This window comes from Meles meles, chromosome X (genome assembly GCF_922984935.1).
Source record: "Meles meles chromosome X, mMelMel3.1 paternal haplotype, whole genome shotgun sequence".
NCBI classification, from domain to species: Eukaryota; Metazoa; Chordata; class Mammalia; order Carnivora; family Mustelidae; genus Meles; species Meles meles.
The window spans coordinates 19,803,382-19,825,800 of record NC_060087.1 but is presented as its reverse complement, the minus strand read 5'-3'; the positions used below and the strand labels follow the sequence as shown (position 1 = coordinate 19,825,800).

The 22,419-nt window shown below is 41.2% G+C and overlaps 1 protein-coding gene across 2 annotated transcripts in view; it reads left to right on the top strand.

Annotated features, from left to right (window-relative positions):
* APOO (apolipoprotein O) overlaps positions 1 to 22,419 on the top strand; it is a 60,245-nt gene that overhangs the window by 12,376 nt on the left and 25,450 nt on the right. For both annotated transcript variants that reach the window (XM_045994444.1, XM_045994443.1), the window contains exons 2-5: positions 15,282 to 15,389; positions 16,723 to 16,842; positions 19,299 to 19,353; positions 22,278 to 22,373. In XM_045994444.1, the coding sequence (XP_045850400.1) occupies positions 15,282 to 15,389; positions 16,723 to 16,842; positions 19,299 to 19,353; positions 22,278 to 22,373 (379 nt within the window). The remainder of the gene's footprint in view (positions 1 to 15,281; positions 15,390 to 16,722; positions 16,843 to 19,298; positions 19,354 to 22,277; positions 22,374 to 22,419) is intronic.

Here is a 22,419-nt window from a genome sequence, read left to right as displayed (position 1 = left end):
ATCACTGGACCCTGGGATCATGACCTGAGCCAAAGGCAGACACTTAACAACAGAACCACCCAGGCACCCCTGTCTTAGCCATTTTTAACTGTACAGTTCAGTAGTGCTAAATATATTCACACTGATGCATGATAATCTCCAGAACTTTTATCATCTTGGGAAAGTGAAACTCTCTATCCATTGAACTTTTCCCCATTTCTTCCTCCTCCAGCCCCTGGTAACCACCATTTCACTCTGTTTCTATGAATCTGACTACTTTAGATGCCTCGTGTAAATGAAGTCATACAGTACTTGTCTTTTGTGACTGGTTTATTTTGTTTAGCATAATGGCCTTGACAGACGGGTTGCTTTCACCTGTTGGCTATTGTGAATAATGCTACTGTGAACCTGACTGTATCCTCAGGACCCTGTTTTTATTTTTGGGGGGATATATACCCAGACATGAAATTGCTGGATCATATGGTAATTCTATGTTTAATTTTTTGAAGAACTTCCACACTCCTATTTTTTTTAAAAGATTTTATTTATTTATTTGACAGAGATCACAAGTAGGCAGAGCAGCAGGCGGTGGGGGAGGGGGGAGGCAGGCTCCCCGCTGAGCAGAGATTCCCAATGCGGGCTCGATCCCAGGACCCTGAGATCATGACCTGAGCCACCCGGGTGCCCCGAGGAGCTTCCACACACTTTCCCCTAGGTGTTGCACCATTTCACAGTCCCTCCAGCAGTGCACAAGGGATCCACTGTCTCTGTATTCTTGCTAACATTTGCTATTTTCTGGTGTTTTGATAGTGGCCATCTTAAGGTGTATGAGGTGAGACTATGACTATTTTTTGAAAATAGTAGATAAGTAATACTGCATAACTGTTCTTTTAAAAAGCCAAAACAGTACAGTGAAGATAATATTCAGGTTCCCACTGTCTGTAACCCTCTAGCCCTCTTCTCAGAGAAAGAAAGCCTCGATTACCAGGTGGTGTGTGGCTCTCCAGATGGGAAAGGATTGCTGTATAAAATGTAGATATGGTCATGAATGCTCATTATGGCAGGAAGGCATGTCTTTTTTGATATTTCACCAATATGGACTCATTTAGTTTCTCTTTATTTTTAATTCGGTGTAAAACACTTTCCTAAGGACAACAGTGTAGCCTGATTTGGGCAAAATTGTTCATTGATTTCATCATTTTGTTTTACCCTAAACTCTTTCACATAGTTTATTTTTTCATTTTGTGTTCCCTTTTTTTGAACAAGAATATCCTCAAAAGTATTGTCAGTTTTCATGGACCTTTTAATTTTTTAAAAGATTTTATTTATTTAGCACAAGCAGGGGCAGGAGGAGGGACATAGGGAAGAGAAGAAGCAGGTTCCTCACTAAGTAGGGAGCCCGATGTGGGGCTTGATTGCAGGACCCTGGGATCATGACTGAGCCAAAGGCAGATGCTTAACTGAATGAGCAACCCAAGCACCCCAGACCGCTTTTTTAAAAAATACGTTTCAGGGGTGCCTGAGTGGCTCAGTGTGCTGGGCCTCTACCTTAGGCTCTGGTTATGATCTCAGGGTCCTGGGATCGAGCCCCACATCAGGCTCTCTGCTCGGTGGGCAGCCTGCTTCCCCCTTTCTCTCTGCCTGCTTCTCTGCCTACTTGTGATCTCTGTCAAATAAATAAAATAAAATCTTTAAAAAAAATGTTTCAGATTTTTATCTCTTAACCAAAAAGAATCAGATTAAAACATGTTTTTTTAATGAAGAATGCTTTCACGTGGAAATTACTGCAGAAAAGGTTGACTGAAGATCAAAGAACCAGTGTAACATTTGGAGGAAAAATATATAATTATGCCTCATTTCCTATAAATAGGAGAATATCTAATTTTAAATGACATTTACTGTAAAAATGTCCCCACATGCACTTATTTTCCACAGTGATAGATATAAAAATGGTCTCATGTAATAACTTTGGAAACAGGTGCACACTTTAATGTATAGATTATATGACTGATAAGTTATATAATAGCTAAAATGCAGTAATTAAGGCATTAGGTTTATTTGTGCAGTTTTTGAATACTGAATAATTTTGTGTATGTTATCATCAAAGCGCATCTGGCCTTGATATTAAAAGGGAACTTCTTGAGTGAGAATGTTTTGATATTATTAAAGCAGCAGACTTGGTTTATGGCTCTGTATTTGCTGTGTTTAGAGACTTGTACCTACTCATAGGATAGCTGAGAAGATTGTGGTGTTTCAAAAATCATCCTCACGCTCCAAACCTTTGGTTTGTTACTGCTCTTTTCAGAGGCTGGTCCTAGTGACAGTAAATCTTAACATCGGTCTTTTGGGTAGCTGCCAAAAGAAAGAAATGCATAAACTTTCGATTGTTGATTCTGCCTTCTCCTTGCAGTTGTTTCCCAGAATTTCCAGTTGTGGTACATTATTCTTTTCTCTGTGTTTCTCCAGTCCTTTGTCGGTTAGTGCACTCATCACAAGCGGTGTAATTATTTGTCCACTTTTTTAGATGGCGGAGGCAGCAACCACATCTGACTGTCTTTGAAGTCTGTTTTCATTGTTTCATTAAAGAGTTGCTTTGAAGTTGTCCTTTGTGTGGCTTATAGGGCCATTAACTGAGGTAGGGAAACGGAGAAAAACAGGGTTTGGGAGAAAGGAAATTCATTATGAGGTAGCATTTGAAATACTTAGTGACGAAGTCTATGGGGAGTTCCATGTGCAAGCCTGAGGCTTAGGAGAGGCTGGAGTTGGGAGTTCATATTTGGGCATAAGTGGCATATGATCGAGGTCAAAGACTTGGATTCAAATGAAATTGCTCCAGAGGAGAAGGGGAGAGGGTGAAGGACTGTTCTGACTCACCAGCTTTCAGGAAATGGGCATTCTTTCCCTACAAAGCATGTACAGTGGAGCTAGAGTAGAATCTTGGCAACTGAATCAAGAGAGAATATGAAGATGGTAGAGGGGTCACCAGTTTTGGGATGCAGCCAGGATGCCAGATGACTACTGGAGTTTAGTAACCGGGAAGCCATTGGTTGCCTTGGGAAGAATGATTTTAGGTACGTTGAGTAGTGAAGGGGGAAGGAATGAAGTAGAGAAAGCAAGTATGAGTCCATTTTTCTTTTTTAAAATAATTAATTAATTAATTAATTAGAGAGCAAGAGAACACAAGCAGGGAAAGTGGAAGAGGGAGAAGCAGGCTCCCTGCTGAGCAAGGATTTCCCCATGTGGGGCTTGATCCCAGGACTGGGATCATGACTTGAGCCGAAGGCAGATGATTAACTGAGCCATCTAGGCTCCCCAAGAGTCTATTATTCTAACTTTGTGTTGAAATCTCACATACAGAAAAGTACACGGTTAACAAGTAAATTTTTACAAACTGACCATACTAGCATATCTAGTACTCTAGAACCCCTCATGGTCCTGGTCATTCCCCAGCTTGCAAAGGGTATCCACTATTCTTTTTTTTTGGGGGGGGCTGAAATTATTTTTTTATTATTATTGAAGTATAGTTGACATGTAGTGTTTTATTAGTTTCAGGTGTACAACATATTGATTCAATAATTCTGTACATTACTCACTGCTCACCATAATAAGTGTAGTTACCATCTGTTACTCTACATTATATAATATTATAGGCAATATTGCCTATGCTGTATTTTTCATCTCTATGACTTATTTTATAGCAGAAGTTTGTACTTCTTAATCCCCTTTATCTTTTTTTAAATTAACATGTAATGTATTATTTGTTTCAGGGGTATAAGTCTGTGATTCATCAGTCTTACACGACAAACAGCACTCACTACAACACATATCCTCCCCAGTGTCCATCACCCAGCCACCCCATCGCTTTCACCCCCTCCCCTCTAGCAACCCTCTGTTTCGTGAGATGAAGAGTCTCTTACGGTTTCTCTCTTTAGTTTCATCTTGTTTCATTTTTTCCTCTCTTCCCCTGTGATCCTCTGCCTTGTCTCTCAAATTCCACATATCAGTGAGATCGTATAATAATTGTCTTTCTCTGATTGACTTAATTCACTTAGCATAATAACCTCTAGTTCCATCCACATCATTGCAAATGGCAAGATTTCATTTTTTTTAAGATTTTATTTATTTATTTATTTGACAGAGAAATCACAAGTAGGCAGTAAGGCAGGCAGAGAGGGGGGGAAGCAGGCTCCCTGCCAAGCAGAGAACCTGATGCGGGGCTCAATCCCAGGACTCTGGAATCATGACCTGAGCTGAAGGCAGAGGTTTTAACCCACTGAGCCACCCAGGCACCCCAGGATTTCATTTTTTTGATGACTGCTTAATATTCCATTGTATATAGATATATACCACAACTTTATCCATTCATCTGTTGTTGGACATCTGGGTTCTTTCCATACTTTGGCTATTGTGGACGTTGCTGCTATAAACATTGGGGTGCAGGGGCCCTTTTGGGTCACGACATTTGTATTTTTGGGGTAAATACCCAAGAGAGCAATTGCTGGGTCATAGGGCAGCTCTATTTACAGTTTTTTGAGCAGCCTGCATATTGTTTTGCAGAGTGGCTGCACCAGCTTGCATTCCCACCAGCAGTGTAGGAGGGTTCCCCTTTTCTCCACATCCTTGCCAACATCTGTCATTTCTTGACTTGTTAATTTTAGCCATTCTGACTGGTGTGACGTGGTATCTCATTGTGGTTTTGATTTGTATCTCTCTGATGCCAAACACTTTTTCATGTTTCTGTTGGCCATCTGGATGTCTTCTTTGCAGAAATATCTGTTCATGTCTTCTGCCCATTATTTGGATTATTTGTTCTTTGGGTGTTGCGTTTGATAAGTTCTTTTTCTTTTTTAAAGATTTTATTTATTTATTTGACAGACAGATCACAAGTAGGCAGAGAGGCAGGCAGAGAGAGAGAGAGAGAGGAGGAAGCAGGCTCCCCACTGAGCAGAGAGCCCGATGTGGGGCTCGATCCCAGGACCCTGGGATCATGACCTGAGCTGAAGGCAGAGGTTTTAACCCACTGAGCCACCCAGGCGCCCCCAGTTTCATTCTTTTGCATGTGGCTGTCCAAATTTACCAACACCATTTATTGAAGAGATTGTCTTCTTTCCATTGGATATTCTTCCCTGCTTTGTTGAAGATTAGTTGGCCATAGAGTTGAGGGTCCATTTCTGAGTTCTCTATTCTGGTCCATTGATCTATGTGTCTGTTTTTGTGCCAGTACCATGCTGTCTTGATGAGTACAGCTTTGTAATAGAGCTTAAAGTCCGGAATTGTGATGCCACCAGCTTTGGTTTTCTTTTTCAACATTCCTTTGGTTCTTAGGGGTCTTTTCTAGCTCCATACAAATTTTAGGATTATTTGTTCCAGTTCTGTAAAAAAGTTGATGGTATTTTGATAGGGATTGTGTTGAATGTGTACATCGCTCTAGGTAGCATAGACATTTTCACAATATTTGTTCTTCCAATCCATGAGCATGGAACATTTTTCCAGTTCTTTGTGTCTTCCTCAATTTCGTTCATGAATATTCTATAGTTTTCTGAGTATAGAACCTTTGCCTCTTTGGTTAGATTTATTCCTAGATATCTTATGGTTTTGGGTACAATTGTAAATGCGATCAACTCCTTAATTTCTCTCTTCTGTCTCATTGTTGGTGTATAGAAATGCAACTGATTCCTGTGCATTGATTTTATATCCTACCACATCGTTGAATTCCTGTATGAGTTCTAGCAGTTTTGTGGTGGTGTGTTTTGGGTTTAAGGTATCGTATCATCTGCAAAGAATGAGAGTTTGACGACTTCTTTGCCGATTCAGATGCCTTTTATTTCTTTTTGTTGTCTGTTTGCTGAGGCTAGCACTTCTAGTACTGTGTTGAATAGCAGTAGAGATAGTGGATATCTCTGCCGTGTTCCCGACCTTAGGGGAAAAGCTCTCAGTGATATTCGCTGTGAGTTTTTCATAGATGGCTTTGATGATATTATGAGGTATGTACCCTCTATCCCTACACTCTGAATAGTTTTGATCAAGAAACGAAGCTGTACTTTGTCAAATGACTTTTCTGCATCTTTTGAGAGGATCATATGGTTCTTGTTTTTTCTTTTATTAGTGTAATGTATTACATTGATTGATTTGTGGATTTTGAACCAACCTTACAGCCCAGGAATAAATCCCACGTGGTCGAGGTGAATAATGTTCTGTTGGATCCTATTGGCCAGTATCTTGTTGAGAATTTTTACATACATATTCATCAGGGATACTGGTCTTTTTGGTGGGGTCTTTCTCTGATTTTGGATAAAGTTAATGATGGCTTCATAGAAGGAGTTTGGAAGTTTTCCTTCCATTTCTATTTTTTGGAACGGCTTCAGAAGACTAGGTATTAATTCTTCTTTAAATGTTTGGTAGAATTCCCTTGGGAAGCCATCCAGCCCTGGAGGCTTGTTTGTTGGGAGTCTTTTAATTACTGCTTCAATTTCCTTGTCTGTTATGGGTCTGTTCAGGTTTCTATTTCTTCTTATTTCAATTTGGTGGTTTATAAGTATCTAGGAATGAATCCATTTCTTCCAGATTGCCTAATTTGTTGGTATATAGTTGCTCATAATTTCTTATAATTGTTTGTATTTCTTTAGTTTTGGTTATAATCTCTCCTCTTTTTCATGATATTATTTGGCTCCTTTCTCTTTTCTTTTTGATAAGTCTGGCCAGTTGTTTACCAATCATTAATTTTTTTAAAGAACCAGCTCCTAGTTGTGTTGAATGTTCTACTGTTCTTTTGGTTTCTATTTCATTGATTTCTGTTCTGATCTTCATTATTTCTCTTCTCCTGCTTGGTTTAGGTTTTATTTGTTATTCTTTCTCCAGCTCCTTTAGGTGTAGGGTTAGGTTGTGTATTCGAGACCATTCTTGTTTCTTGAGAAAGGCTTGTGGTGCTGTATACTTCCTTCTTAGGACTGCCTTTGCTGTATCCCAAAGATTTTCAACAGTTGTGTTTTCATTTTCATTTGTTTCCATGAATTTTTTAAATTCTTCTTTAATTTCCTGATTGATCCATTCATTCTTTAGTAGGATGCTCTTTAGTCTCCATGTATTTGAGTTCCTTCCAACTTTCCTTTTGTGATTGAGTTCCAGTTTCAAAGCACTGTGGTCCAAAAATATGCAGGGAATGATCCCAATCTTTTGGTACCAGTTGAGACCTTATTTGTGACCCAAGATGTGATCTATTCTGTGTGCACTAGAGAAGAATGTGTATTGTTTTGCTTTGGGATGGAATGTTCTGAATATATCTGTGAAGTCCATGTGGTCCAGTGTGTCTTTCAAAGGCCTTATTTTCTTGTTGATCTTTTGCTTAGATGGTCTGTCCATTACAGTGAGGGGGCCGTTGAAGTCCCCTGCTATTATTGTGTTGTATTGTATATTGTTGATGTGTTTCTTTGATTTTGTTGTTAATTGGCTTATATAATTAGCTGCTCCCATGTTAAGGGCATAAATATTTATGATTGTTAGATCTTCTTGTTGGATAGACCCTTTAATTATGATATAGTGTTCTTCCTCATCTCTTATTACAGTCTTTGGTCTAAAATCTAATTTGTCTGATGTAAGGATTGCCACCCCAGCTTTCTTTGATGTCCATTAGCATGGTAAATGATTTTCCACCCCCTCAGTTTCAATCTGGAGGTGTCTTTGGGTCTAAAATGAGTATCTTGCAGACAGCATATTGATGGGTCTTGGTTGTTTTTTTTTTTTAAATCTAATCTGATACCCTGTGTCTTTTGATTGGGGCATTTAGCCCATTTACATTCAGGGTAACTATTGAAAGGTATGAATTTAGTGCCATTGTTTTGCCTGTAAGATGACTATTATGTATATTGTCTCTGTTCCTTTCTGGTCTGTGTTACTTTTTGCTCTCTCTTTGCTTAGAGGACTCCTTTCAGTATTTCTTGTAGGGCTCCATACGTCCTATCTTCCAGAAAGTGGTCGTTTTTCTAGTCATAGAGTTGCAGCTATTCTTTTCTTTGATCTTGGGTTAAGTTCGCAGGTGTTCAGAATGGCTTCATAACTATCTAGCTGAATTCCTGGGACCAGAAGAAATTAAGGTCTCCTACTCTTCCGCCATCATGAACTACTCCTCTTTTTAAAAATATATTATTTATTTAAGTAATCTCTACACCCAGCATAGAGCTCGAACTCACAACCCCAAGATCAAGAGTCACATGCCCTTCCAACTGAGCCAGCCAGGTGCCCCATGGATATCCGGTATTCTCCATTCTAACCATAGTCTATTTTGAAAGTAAATTTGTCAGTGAAGGAAGATAGAAGGATGGGTGATAGACTGAGAATTAGGGGTGGAAGGTATTGATTGTGTTGTGTTTATGATGGAAAGATTTTATTGAATGTAAATAAATCCCATAACTTCTTTAGTCAGTGGCCAGTCACTTTATTTTTATGTTTAAGATAATTTTCATTTCATGCTTTCAGATCTTTTTAAAAGTATGTACATTTGAGTGTTTATACAAACCTAAGTTGAATAACTGTTCCCCAAGCATCTGCTTGTGGAATAGTGGTTTTCTAAATTTGGCTGATTGTGGGAATAGATTCTTGGGCCCCCCTTAGATTTACTGAATCATATACCAGGGGGAAATGTGTTGGAATCTCTGCTCCTAAAAAACAAACAAACAAAAAAAAACCTTCCCCAGGTGATTCTGAAACCTCTTCTGTATGCAGGCTTACAACGTGAGGCTTACATTTTGTCCAAAAGGAAACTGTCATATATTTTAAATGAGAGGTCTAATAAGATCATAGTTCTTTAATTTAGGGAGAAAAAAGGGGTCACCCTTCTTGAAGATGGGAGAGACTATACACTGGATTCTCCATAAAGTTTAAAAAGAAAGCAAGTTGTCAGGGTTTGAACCGTACCATTTATGAGCATGCTTGAGTAATTCTGAAAATGGCTTATTTAGTTTGAGATTTTTATTTGTCTTTAAGACAGTTTTACTGGGACACAATCAGAAAGTGATCACGGAGTTACAGAGTCTGGGACAGTGTTTATTTGCAAAACAAGGACAGTTTAGCCTTCTGGGTACCCATTATGAGCTGAGTGTTTATGACCTCACCAGATCCATATCTTGGCTAACTGTGTCCAAGATCTCCTTTGCTGCTGGAGCTGAAGGTTAAACTCAATCTCAAGTCCAAGTGTTTTTTCTTTATAATTTATTTTTTAAATTGTGACCTGAACCTTTTTGAGTAAACTCATTAGCTTCCTGGAATCTCTGTAAGGGCAAGGACCATATCTCCTTAAATGTTGTGGCATATTTTGCACTGTGCCTGACATGGAGTAGGTATACAATTAATTTGTTTTTGCAATAAAATCATAGTTGACCTCTTCTAATTATTACATTGTTTGTAACCCTGATGATGAAAACCCTTTGTGGGTTATATAAAAACAAATATTGAAAGATGAAGAATCCAGATGTTTAAGTTGGAGAATATACCTTAATAAGGGAGGGTTTAAGATATGTTGCTGGGGAACAGAATCAGACAGAAAGAAAGAAGGATTAGCCACATGAGCCAGGGAACTTGCTGGTACTCCCCTTGAGGTTTGCAAGGCTAAGCATCACCAACTTACCTTTGTCTGAGTCAGATTTTAGTTTTCCCTGTGATTGAGGTCTCTTGTAGCTGTATTCAAAACCTCAGACCAGTCACCACACCGGGTTCCTTACTTTGAAGTCACCACACTGGGGTACTTACTTAGAGACTCCCAACTGTCTGAGTTCCAGAAGAGGCATCTAGTACATTTCAAGGATACATTCCAGAGGATAGGCTGGATCTAAAGCAACAAAGCTGTTGAATCTAGTTATTCTGTACCTGTAGCTTAGCACTCACTGAAGATGCAGTTCTTAACAGAGTGGGCTTGACTTTGGTCTATATCAAGCCAAACTTACCAAATCTGAACTAGAGCATGTCTAATCCACTCTTGGAAGGTGCTTTTGTACCCAGTTTCTGAGCCAAGCCATCTGTCCTGGGTAGAGAATAAACCTAGCAAACAAAGATTCTCAAGGACTGTCTCTTGGGACAGTAAGGCCAAGGGTATGCATAGCCTAGAGGTTCCAGCTTCTCATCAGAAAAGGTCCCAGGAGGTATTTTCAGTCTGGTTGTACCGTAATGGATCAAGACCCCTGCTAGAGAGAGGATGCCTCTGTGTTCTAGTCTCACACAAGGCAACCCAACAGAAGTGTCCATTGGAGAAAAGGTGATAAAGCCAGAGTGAAGTGATTTAGTGATCCAGATCCTGGAAGTTGGTTAAATCTTTCTTCAAGCCATCTCACTTCCAGATTAGTGGGATTTTTTTCTTCCTGGAGGAGACAGGAGATTGAAAAATGTTCTTCTTTGACTCCTCTTTTGCTCTCTCACTTTCATGGGGTGATCTCTGCCCGTTTAAATACCCTTTCTCTTCTTAAATTCTGATATCAAATCGGTTGGCCTGAATACTCAGTATGAGCTCTCACAAGTTACAGTAAATACCTGGTAGGGGCCCTGCCTCCAGAACCCCCATTTGTGATAACACGTGGTCTGGCTGAGGCAGGATGTGGTAGTCTCTCCCAAGAGGAGCCCCATTTGATGCCAAAAGGAAAAGGGAACCACCCAGGATGCTGGGCAGTGCATGAGCGTCAGGCTGGTCTGCCTGTGGACCTGTTACTGAGGCTCCTTGTGTGGGTTGCTGGTCCAAAGGTCAGTAGCACCTGGTTTGGTACCACGGTCAGATTCCTTAGGAATCCCCCTTGGCCTCCAGTTTCCACTCATATTTTAGCATGGACTTGTGCAGTTTAGGCATGAATGGAATTTCTGAGATACAGTTTATATGCAGTGAGATGCACAGTTGTTAGGTTATACAGATCTTACAGTTAGAGTTTTAACACATGTATATACGTCTTCTGTAACCCATACCCCAGTCGAGGCGTGGATCATTTCTATCATCCCAGAAAGTTCCCTGGTGCCCCTTCTCAGTAAGTCCCTCCCCTCCCCACGCTTCACTCCCCCTCCCCTAGGCATGACTTTTCTGATTTCTGTCACTGTGTATCAGATCCGAGGCCCTGGATTTTTAAAGGCATACCGATTTGCTTGAAGTGTGGATGGTGAGAGATGTCAGAAAACATTCTTTTGAGTCATGCCTGGGAAGGGTAATACTGGCATCCAGTGGGTAGAGGCCAAGGATGTCAGGAAGCATCTAGTGCTCAAGACAGTGCTCACATCAAACAATGATCCAGGCCAAAGTGTTAATATTGCTGAGATTGAGAAACCCTGAAGTAAATTATGTGCTCTTGGCAGAGAGAACTGTGGCCCTAGAGAGTGTTAATCTGTAGTTCTCCCAAGTCTTCTGGGGTGAGGGTTATTTTTTCCTGGTTGTAGTTGTTGAGAGCCTTCGGGAAGCTGAAAGGGCAGCTGCAGGAGGGACCTTTCTTGGGTGCTTCCACCCATGAGGCCACAGTTCTTGCTGTGGGATGGGAGGGGCCATGGCTTTGGAGGGGGCGGAAGACTGACAGGAGAAGAGGGAGAAAACAACTTGAGCAATAAAGGACCAGTCTTTACTTAATATTGAAATTAGAGAAGTGGATGAAAGGGAAAAATAAAGTAAAAGTAATCAAGAGTCCAATAAAATGTTACATTTAAAAAGGGAGTAAATTGAGATTAAAAAGATCAAAGGGAGTGAAAATAATCACTAAGAACAGAAAAAGTAGAAATCTGCATTAAAACAACAGAAGGCTACAAGGTGAAAAACAGAATATGTGAGAAGTAGATTGGATTAAGGATTGAAAGCAGGAATTGAGAATTACAAAGGTCAGCATAAGGCATTATGTCAAAGAAGGATGAAGGTAGAGGTGCCCAGGTGGCTCAGTCAGTTAAGCGTCTGCCTTTGGCTCAGGTTGAGATCCCGGAGTCCTGGAATCTAGCCCGGCATCAGGCTCCCTACTTGGCAGTGAAATCTCTTTCTCTCTGCCCTTCTGCCTGTATGTGTGCTCTCTCTCTCTCGCGCTCTCTCTCTGTCTTCCTCCCTGTCTCTCTCAAATAAATAAAATCTTTAAAAAAGAATGATGAGGGGCGCCTGGGTGGCTTAGTGGGTTGAGGCCTCTGCCTTCAGCTCAGGTCATGGTCCCAGGGTCCTGGGATCAAGCCCCGCATCGGGCTCTCTGCTCAGCAGGGAGCCTGCCTCCCTTCCTCTCTCTCTGGCTGCCTCTCTGTCTACCTGTGATCTTTGTCTGTCAAATAAATAAATAATAAAATCTTTAAAAAAAAAAAAGAATGATGAAGTAGAGGACAGTATGAACCCCAAATGCGTGGGGGCTGCGGTGCTGGATGGGGAGTGGGAAAGGGTGAGGCACCAGCTCTTGGGATCAAAGTCCAGAGTAAGGCTAGCTGGCTCTGGGGAAAGTCCCCAGGTCAAAGAAGTGGTTTTGGTAGGTTGTGGACAGACCCAGGGGGCAGAGAGCACTGAGTTGGCACCTCCAGATACCAGCAGCTTAATAGGCCCCTCTCCTGGGGTGCCAGGAGGGACCACACTGACTGCCAGCAGTAGCTGCTTAAGCTTTACTCTGGAAACAAAAGAAATTTGCAGCAATATTGCCTTGAAATTAAGTCCTTTCAAGGTGAACACTTACAACTTCAGGTTATGTTGATTATTTTTAAATCAGTTAAAGTCATAGCCACTCCTCTAAATAGCCTCCAGCTCTTTATTTGCTTCCGAAGTAGGAATTTCCCTTTTTGTGTGTAACTCCAGGCGTACATTTCAACAGACATTTTGTTATGTTTTATTTAGCAGGTATGTTTTGTGAGTATTGTGGAATAGCCTACTCTTTCACAACACAGGCCTTGCAGATCTCAGTAATATGATTTCCATGATGCTAAAGCATGCCTACAGAGTTAGAACAGGTCAGCCACTCATTTATTTTCCACCTCTCCTCCATCCATTCATGCGGGCAGTGAACAGTTACTACTACACATTTCTTTTGTGCTAGGCACAGGCAGGGGCAGTAGGGAGACAGAGTAAGACATTGCAGTGTCGCTAAAGGTCTTCCGATCTGTTAGGGAGAACCTGATTGACGTAAATAAATGGATAAATAAGAAAAGAAAAGAAAAATGCAGTATAACTCCCTGCTCTGAGGCAGCTGTACAGCAAGACAAAGCAAGGATAGGACATTCCAGGCAGAGGAAGCAGCATATGTAAACCCAGGAAGCTGGGCAACAGCAGGGGAGAAATCTAGGGAGTTGGTGTGTTGTGGGGAAGGCAGACGCCAGGTGAAAGAAGGTGGTTGCGATCGCATCGTAATGGGCCTTGCTTGGCCAGCAGAAAAATCTGCATAAAAGATAATAAATAGGGCTCCTGGGTGGCTCAGTGGGTTAAGCCTCTACCTTCGGCTCAGGTCATGATCTCAGGGTCCTGGGATTGGGTCCCGCATCAGGCTCTCTGCTCAGCAGGGAGCCTGTTTCCTCCTCTCTCTCTCTCTCTCTCTGCCTGCCTCTCTGCCTACTTGTGATCTCTGTCTGTCAAATAAATAAATAAAATCTTAAAAAAAAGATAATAAATAAGGAAGGATCTCAAACTAAGGGTAGAAGATAATCAATTTGTAGTATAGAAAGATCATTCTTTCGCACTGTGGTGGTTCGAGTCATCAGAGGGCCAGGTGAGCTGTTAGAATGCTGCTAGGAACAATCCAAGAAAGAAAAGAGGGCTCAAGGGAAGATTGTACAGCAGGAGATAAAGTGGAGAGAGTGAACGGAGGTTACCGAACAGTTAGAGTTAACAGGACTACTGTTAACTACAACGTAGCTGACTGCTACGTTGGGGTGGTTTGAACACGACCTCGGAGTTTCTGACCGGGTTGCCTGGTTGGGTGGTGGCACCATGCCTGTGAGGAAGTAGAGGAAGAGGGACAGGTCTGGGGTAAAGATGCTAGTTGGTCACATGCTGTGTAAGGTAAAGGATTACGATAGAAAATAAAGCCTTCTGGGGGCACCTGGGTGGCTCAGTGGGTTAAGCCTCTGCCTTCGGCTCAGGTCATGATCCCAGGGTCCTGGGATTGAGCCCCGCATTGGGCTCTCTGCTCAGCAAGGAGCCTGCTTCCCCCTCTCCCTCTCCCTCTGCCTGCCTCTGCCTACTTGTGATCTCTCTCTCTCTCTCTCTCTGTGTGTGTCAAATAAATAAATAATCTTAAAAAAAGAAAGCCTTCTGACTTGATTCCATAGCACACACCCACCCCATCAGGCCAAGTGTGGACCTGGAGGCACAAGACAAGATTGCGATGAGTTGATTTTGGACATGGCTTGCAGAAAAGTACAAATGTCCAGGAGTAATTGGATAAGTGAGTTGGGAGCTCAGGAGGGAGCTCTGGGCTGGGGCTGTATTCGTGTTGCAGCCCTGTGCGTGAGTGACCCAGCGAGGGAGGGCAAGGCACGAAAAGGTACTGAGTTGGGGGACTTAGTTTGGAGGAGACCAGCTCTGAATGGGAATGGAAAGAGAAAGCTTGTGAAAATTTGGTTATTAGAATTACAGAAATAGTCTTCACTCTCTTCAGTGAATCACTAGTTGAGATCATTTAGAAACCTATTCCACTGTTGGTGGGGGGGTGTTTGTATGTGTGTGAGAGAGATCGAGACTCTTTTACAATTTCAAAATCATTCCATAACATTTCTCTGTTTTTTTTTTTTTAAGATTTTATTTATTTATTTGACAAACAGAGACCACAAGTAGGCAGAGAGGCAGGCAGAGAGAGAGGAGGAAGCAGGCTCTCCACGGAGCAGAGAGCCCGATGCGGGGCTCGATCCCAGGGCCCTGGGATCATGACCTGAGCCAAAGGCAGAGGCTTTAACCCACTGAGCCACCCAGGCGCCCCCTCCTTTTTTTTTAAAAGATTTTATTTATTTATTTGACAAACAGAGACCACAAGTAGGCAGAGAGGCAGGCAGAGAGGAGGAAGCAGGCTCTCCATGGAGCAGAGAGCCTGAATTTCTCTGTTATTTTTAAAAGCATGCACATGTGTCTGTATACGTATCTTTTACTTTACTTGACAGGCTAAGTAGAAAAACTTAGAACTACTGTCTTGGAAATTAAGGTGAAGGTGACCTGAAATTTTAAGTCCGTGAATACACGTTTCTTAAAGGTTCTGACTTCCATAAAACTTCAGGAATACATCTGTTTCTCGTAAAGCGCAGTAAGCCTTCTAGGGCAGAAGTCGCTGAAGTTATAAATGTGCTCACATTATGCATGTTCGGTTTATTGCATCGAAGAAGGCTTTAAGATTGCTTCTGTGTTTCAGGTAATTCAGAGGGCTGTGGGGCCGGCCAGCCTGAGTCTGCTCACCTTCAAAGTCTATGCGTCACCTAAAAAGGACTCACCTCACAAAGCTTCTGTGAAGGTTAATGAGGTAACGTGCCGTTCATGTTGTGATATATTTTGAACATCTGCTTTAGTTACTATACGAAGTCTACAAATTGTATGTCAGGAGATAGGACAGTTTAGAAGACACTTCCAAGTAGAAAGTGAATTTCCTTAAAATTTTCTTCATGGGAAGCTACTAAAGGGTAGCTTTTTCAACAAACTTTAATGAATGATAGTTAGCTAAGGGCATAATTAAGGAATATTTCCTAGATTTTTTTGTGGGGAATCTGCTTGTCACTTCTAAGTGACCCGCCTCATCCAAGACTGCTTTCTTTTTCAGTGTTTTTTTTTTTTTTTTTGAAGATTTTATTTATTTAACAGAGTGAGCACAAACCCGGGGAGTGGCAGGCAGAGGGAGAGGGAGAAGCAAGCTTCCGGCTGAGCAGGGAGCCCAATGCAGGGCTCTGTCCCAGGACCCTGGGATCATGACTTGAGCCAAAGGCAGACATTTAACCAACTGAGCCACCCAGGCGCACCTCCAAGACTGCTTTTAAGCCAGGAAAACATTTGCATTTTTCCCTCTCTAAGAAATTAAAGATCTGGGTTCATTCTTCTTGGGCACATTAGAGGCTCATAAGTAGATGCTTAATAAATACTAAATAAATAAAAGAAGAAATCTTCTTTCCATTGTTTACATTCTTTTTTTTTGTCTATACTTCCCCACTGATTATTTTGGATGTTTGCTTTCTGTTGATTTAGAGTAAAATGATGTAAAGATCTGCCTTCAGTCATGAACCAGGTTACTTGAGTGGTGTTTTCAAAAAGCTAATTAATTTATCTTTTGCCCTTTATACTCTTCTCAGGCCTTGGGACTGTGGTGTTTTTTGAGGGTGAAGAAGGCAGCCAGTAGTGACTATTAACAGTTTTTCCTCTGGGTGGGGAACAAACTTGCTCTCCTGCTTGGATTAGCAACCAGACTGATCATTTGAACTCAGAACTCAGTTCTGGGTTTTTTTTTTTTTACATCTCTTCCCCACTTTAGAGTAATAGAATCCTTTTTCCATACTGTATCCAAGGTAGAATACCAAATGCCAGGATAGAAAATGGATAAGGAGGGGTGCTGTTTTGTCTGCTACCACTGGAGTGGGAGGAGGAGAGGACACTTGATAGTCCTGTCTTCTTGGCCTTGTTCTTCCTGATAAATCAGGTTCAAAGATCCTCTGGAGTACGGTTTGGGGGGATGATACCCTTAGAGTCATAGTAGTTCATGAATTATTAGAAAGTGATGCTTACCAGTTTGATGATTGATTACATTATCTCATGACTGTTTGTGCTTTTTTATTTCTTTTTGTTTTGTTTTGTTTTTTTCACATACGCAGCTTTCACTCTACTCCGTTCCCGAGGGTCAGTCTAAGTATGTGGAAGAGCCAAGGACCCCCCTTGAGGAAAGCATTTCACATCTCCGACATTATTGCGAGCCATATACAAGTTGGTGTCAGGTACAGCTGTTCTGAAGTGGAGTGACACATTTCTGTTTGGAGTCCAGAGTGAAAAGTCTCTATTGGCTGCATGTTTTCAGAAAAAGGCACAACAGAGGTCTCCAACTTCAGAGGGCCTGACTTAATGGTGTTCATCAGTGCCATCTCTGAGGGGAGCCGAGAGCCCTAGCTTCCTGGTGGTGGCTTTTGCCATTGCTGCAGGGAGAATGGCCCTCCTGCCAGGCAGCTTGTGGCACCTTGACTGGAGAGTGGACTGGTCACTATCTTGTTGGTGGCAGCCAGGAAACCATCATTGTCTCCCAGGGGAGGATATGGGGCTGGAACTCTAGTAGAAGGAAAAGGATATAATGTAAGCATTTATATAAAAATTGGGAAGTTTTTCTCCCCCTCCAGAAAGTGTACACACCAGAACCATTGTAACAGGAATGGCTCCGGAACATTCTGAATGCTCTAATAGGTGACCAAAGAGCTACATACATAGATGGGCTTCTCTCCCCACTCAGGTTGTAGATCAGGCTCTTGTGATTATGTTCATGGAAGCATTTCTGCAATTTTTAACATCTGAAATGGAAGATTACAATCTACAGAATGCTCTTGTGGGCTTTGATGCATCAAATGTTTGCCATACTTGGTCTGGACTTCGAAAATTGATGGCAGATTAGTACAAAGTATGCAGATGTGTGTGACATGGTCTAGCTCTACTTTGCTCGAGATTTACAGACAGAATTTTCATCCAGAGCCTGTCTTAATGTTTTCATTTCCACCCTCTCTGCCGGTGCTGAACCTCTTTTTATCAATTTAGAAGAAAACAGTAAGCATAGACTCTGTCAGCAATATAAATTAGGCCAGTATACATAAGTATCGTAACCATATTGTTGAGTTATGAATATCTAAAGACTTGCACAATGCGTTGTAAAAAGCTTAGACTTTATTCTCTTGTTCTAGAAGATTTTTTAAGCCATCTGCTGGTTAAGATAAGGTCCACAAATTTGTGCAAATATTTTTCTATCATGTAGGCATTGACTGAGGTTCTTTTGTGCGCTTTTTTTTTTTTTTGGTTATAAAAGTACTTTGTCTCTTAACCTTTCAACCTCAGATTGCCTTTTGTTTTTTACTTTTTCATCTGTGCATGATGCTCAGTGCAGCAAAATACTTCTCTAAATGACAGAATAATTATCAACATGTTTATTTGTACTACTTCTAAATAAAAAAGCCATTTTGTGATTACAATGGCTTTATTTTTCTTCAGGATGATGCCTTCTTCAATAGAAATATCTCTAATTCCTGGCTCCTTTTTCAGGCCAGTAATTTCTAGCCCCTTTCTTTAAGAACTAATTTAATTTTTCTTTATAGTGAGAAGATTATGCTAACAAAAGAAATAGGTCATCACTGTAGCCATTTATCTGTAGTTTTTCTTTTTTTATGGGCATAAAATACCAATAATGAATTTTAGTGAAGCAGTATTCAGTTTTTTAATGTTTTTTTTTATATGTCCTCCCCTAAATTCAGTGTTTATTGTTTAAGGGCATTTAATAGTATTAGGATAACTTGTTCTGACTTGGACCAAATTAAACAAAACAAAGCCTTTCCAAGTGGCAACTGGTTCTGATACCTTCTGATGCCCATATGTCTCTTTTTCTAACTTTATTTTAGACTTCTTTTTTTAAAGATTTTATTTATTTATTTGAGAGATAGAGAGCAAGAGCGAGCGCATGATTGGAATGAGGCAGAGGGAGAGGGAGAAGCAGGCTTCCCCTCCGAGCAGGGATCCCCCACAGGACTTGATCCCAGGATCATGACCTGAGCTGAAGGCAGATGCTTAACTGACAGCCACCCAGGTGCCCTGTTGTAGACTTCTTGAGGCGGAATATGTTCTAGCTAGTCCATTGTTTTCTTTAGGTTATATGATGTTCATGTACAAAGCCATTTTGTTGTTGTTGTTGCTAAGAGAATGTTAGTACTTTATTTGTTCCAGGATTAGGCTAAGTGTCTCTCAAAACTTGGATATAGACTCCTTTGTCCCATTCAAGGCGGTCATTCCTGCTTCAGAGGGGAAGTTTTTAGATACAGACTCTAAAATCATGACATATCAGGAAATAGACTTAATATGAAAGAATGCATCTCACAGGGAGAGGATTGCCACTTCAGTTATCAAGGAGATTGATTTTTGTCCATTCTCTTGAATTTAACAGAAGAATAAAAATGCTGGGTTGTTGAAATCACTCTGCTTGTAATGTTTGCTTCCTGTGACAATAATAAACTATTCTGCTGAGCAATTTGCAGTGAAGGGGAAATTACACAAGAGAAAAAGAACACAAAAAACCCCAGATAGACAATATATCCCTTTGTCCAAAAAGTGTTAATAACATGATAATTTATACGGTAAAGACAAGTATATTTATTGTTACTTTCTAATCAGCATATCCTTCTCATTCATTTTCTTTTCACCTTTTTAGGAAATTTACTCACAAACTAAGCCCAAGATGCAGAGCTTGGTTCAATGGGGGTTAGGTAAGTTGATCTTTAATTGGGCATAATCAGTTTCTTCATTAACATTGGATTCTTTAACCAGGATACCATGGATGGGCTCTAGGAGATCTGGGAAGTCCTTGAAATTGAATGCAGAATATTAGAACTATGTGGATTTTTCTGGAAAGAAGATCTCTTGTTTTCATTAGATTTCAGAGGACTAGTGTCCCTCAACATTTGGGAAGTCTATTGAAGATCATTGGGATTGCTGGGCTAACAAGTTCAGGTATACTGGATGTTTTTTCCTGAAATCCATTTCCAGGTGCAGTGTCCCTGACTGACACTAACCCCCAGTAACTCATTAGTAGGTTTTCGGAATCAGGATAGCTTATCTGTATGGCTGTTAATACACGTTACAGAAATTTAGAGGCTGGAAGAAACTGGGCTGGTGTGCCTAGGAAAGGCCTTACTGCATGGAGTAGTGTTCTTAGATTTTTTTCATTGGGTTTTTATTGTCCTTGATTGTTTTCCATATCCACTTATCCCATACACTTGTAAACTGGGTTCACAGTCTATATTCTGACTCATCTCCTTCAGACACTGGTGAATTAATGGACATTGAACATGTTTCATTCCCTTTGCTGGGCATCTCAGCAAAGAGAAACTCCTGTTTTTACAAGCGTTTGCTTCCATGACTGAATAAAACAAACACGAATATAGTTTATTTCCTTCCAGAGATCATCAGGTGTTGATGGGCTGATACAGGATATTAACACCCATGAATAATACGTATGTTAATAAGTAACATCTTCATTTTATTAAATTCATCAGCACTTACTTAGTTTTTATTACATGCCACGAACTAGTCTGAGTGCTTTAAAATATTAATTTATGTATAATCCTCATAACCCTGATAGATAGGTGCTTTTATTTCCTTCATGTTTTAATCTGAGGAAACTCAAGAACTTCGGATCTCTTGTTATGAAGGGCTTTGCGTTGTTACCTATCACTTCCCATTGATTCACAGCAGTAGGCATTATGAGCAACCTAAGTCTTCTTTGTCTTCTCTTGGACTGGTTACTGCGAAAGCTCTTAAGAAACATTCCATTTTGAGTTGTGCTGTTGTCTGCCAAGGCGGTCCGTCCATTTCCCGGCAGTCCTAGCCAGGACACGGTACCAGAAGCCGGGCTGGGGCTTCACTGCAGCCTTTTAGCGTATCTTCTTTCCTGTTTCTCTGTGATTTACCCACTTCAGCCCAGCTCACCAAGGCCATCTGGGTGACCGCCTATCAAGTGTTCTGTGTGCACATCTCGAATTAAAAACACTGTGCCAGTAGGCAAAAATAAAGGGAAGTAGAAAATTGCTTCAGATGACCCAGACAAAGAGATGGAAAGTGAAAACTAAGTTAAAGGCAAAATAAGTCAAAGGCCAGCCAGGAATCCGTGCAAACACCACAAGCCCTACAGTAGTGTTTAAAGTGATCAACACGTTTCCCAAACAGCCAGGAAAAGGGAAACTGGCCCGTATCTCCTCTTTTCTGGGAGAGAGAATTACCGAGCATTCCAGTCAGTTCGGTTCCGCATGCATTTGTGAAGTCAGCCTCATGGCAGGCGTGGACGATCACGGCTAATTCAGACAACGGTCACAACCACTGAGGGGCATGTAACACATTTTCAACAGTAACCCAAATCCAGAGAAAGTCACAGGCCACTTTTGAAGGTAGAGAGGAAGGAGAAGAGTTTAATAGGGTTTGCAGGGAGGAGAAGAGTCAGGGAAGGATTTCTGAGTTGAATCTTAGCGTAGAGTCAGCCACACCAAGACATGGGGGTGGAACTTAGGCATCATTCCACACAGAGGGCACAGCATGATCAGGGCTCAGAGGAGTGACTCGGTGTTTCCTGAGCCGGAAACTGGAAGCACATAGGGAGTGCTTAAGATGGGGTTGAAACAGATATGAAGGGTTTTGAAGTTACAGCCTCTCTGAAACCCATTTTTTAATTCATTTGGTGTCCGTCAGCACCTAGCAGTGCTTTCAGTAAACAGCTGTTGGATGAACATCGACTGTTCCCGCTGAGGGAAAATAACATAGAAGTCCAACCAGTGGACCATTCGGGAGCATATGTTCTCCTTGAGGAGGCATACAATACACCCATGAGTAATTACACACAGCGTGCTCTATAGGGTTGCATACCAAATGATAGTATAGAGAATAAATATGATGGGACTTGAGAGGAGAGAGAGGTGTGGGCTGAGGAGTCTAGGAAAGGTTTTTCCAAAAGGATTAGGAATGCAGATGGCTCTTACTTGGCGGGATTGGCTCAGTGGATGGGAGAGGAGTCATCATTCCGATGAGGTCATGAGGCATGCTCAGGCAGGGCACCTAGGCTCACGTGCTGCATTTCTTTGTGTTTATCTATCACCAGTGACTATTTCCCTCATATACGTGCACTAAAAGTTTCCTACATTGTCCAGATTGATTCTCTTCTCGATTTCAAATAACGAATTCAGATGGCAAAGGATACGTTTTTCCCCAAGCCTCATGTATTTGGTTCCTGAGTTTCAGAGAGCAAGCAGCAGAGCTTCAGGATAGCGGCAGATCTCTCCGAATCTATTCCGTCTCTGTGTCTGGAAGGCAAGGAATCCCCATACTGGTATTTCTCCCCCTGTGCATAGTTAACTCAGATCTGTTGCGTTCAGGAATATGAAGGTGGTCTGACATGACTTTCCTGTCAGTAGGTCATCAAACCAGAAGTGTTTGAAAATTGGCTACTTGCTACATGAATAATAAAGCATATTTATCTATCACATAAAAAGAATGTGTTAAAAAAGCATATTAGCATAAAGCAAAGAACACATTATTAGAGAAGTGTCTGATACTATGTATACTAGTCATGTGTAAGATTTTTTTTGGTTTGTTTCTTAATGGGCAATTTATAGAACGGTTTCCTGGTCTGATTCTATTGTAGGCAGCTATGAATATCTCCAAAATGCACCTCCTGGATTTTTTCCAAGACTTGGTGTTATCGGTTTTGCTGGCATTGTTGGACTTCTTTTGGCTAGAGGTAGGTACACTTTTATGGGATTTTTTTAAACCGCTCATAAAGAAGA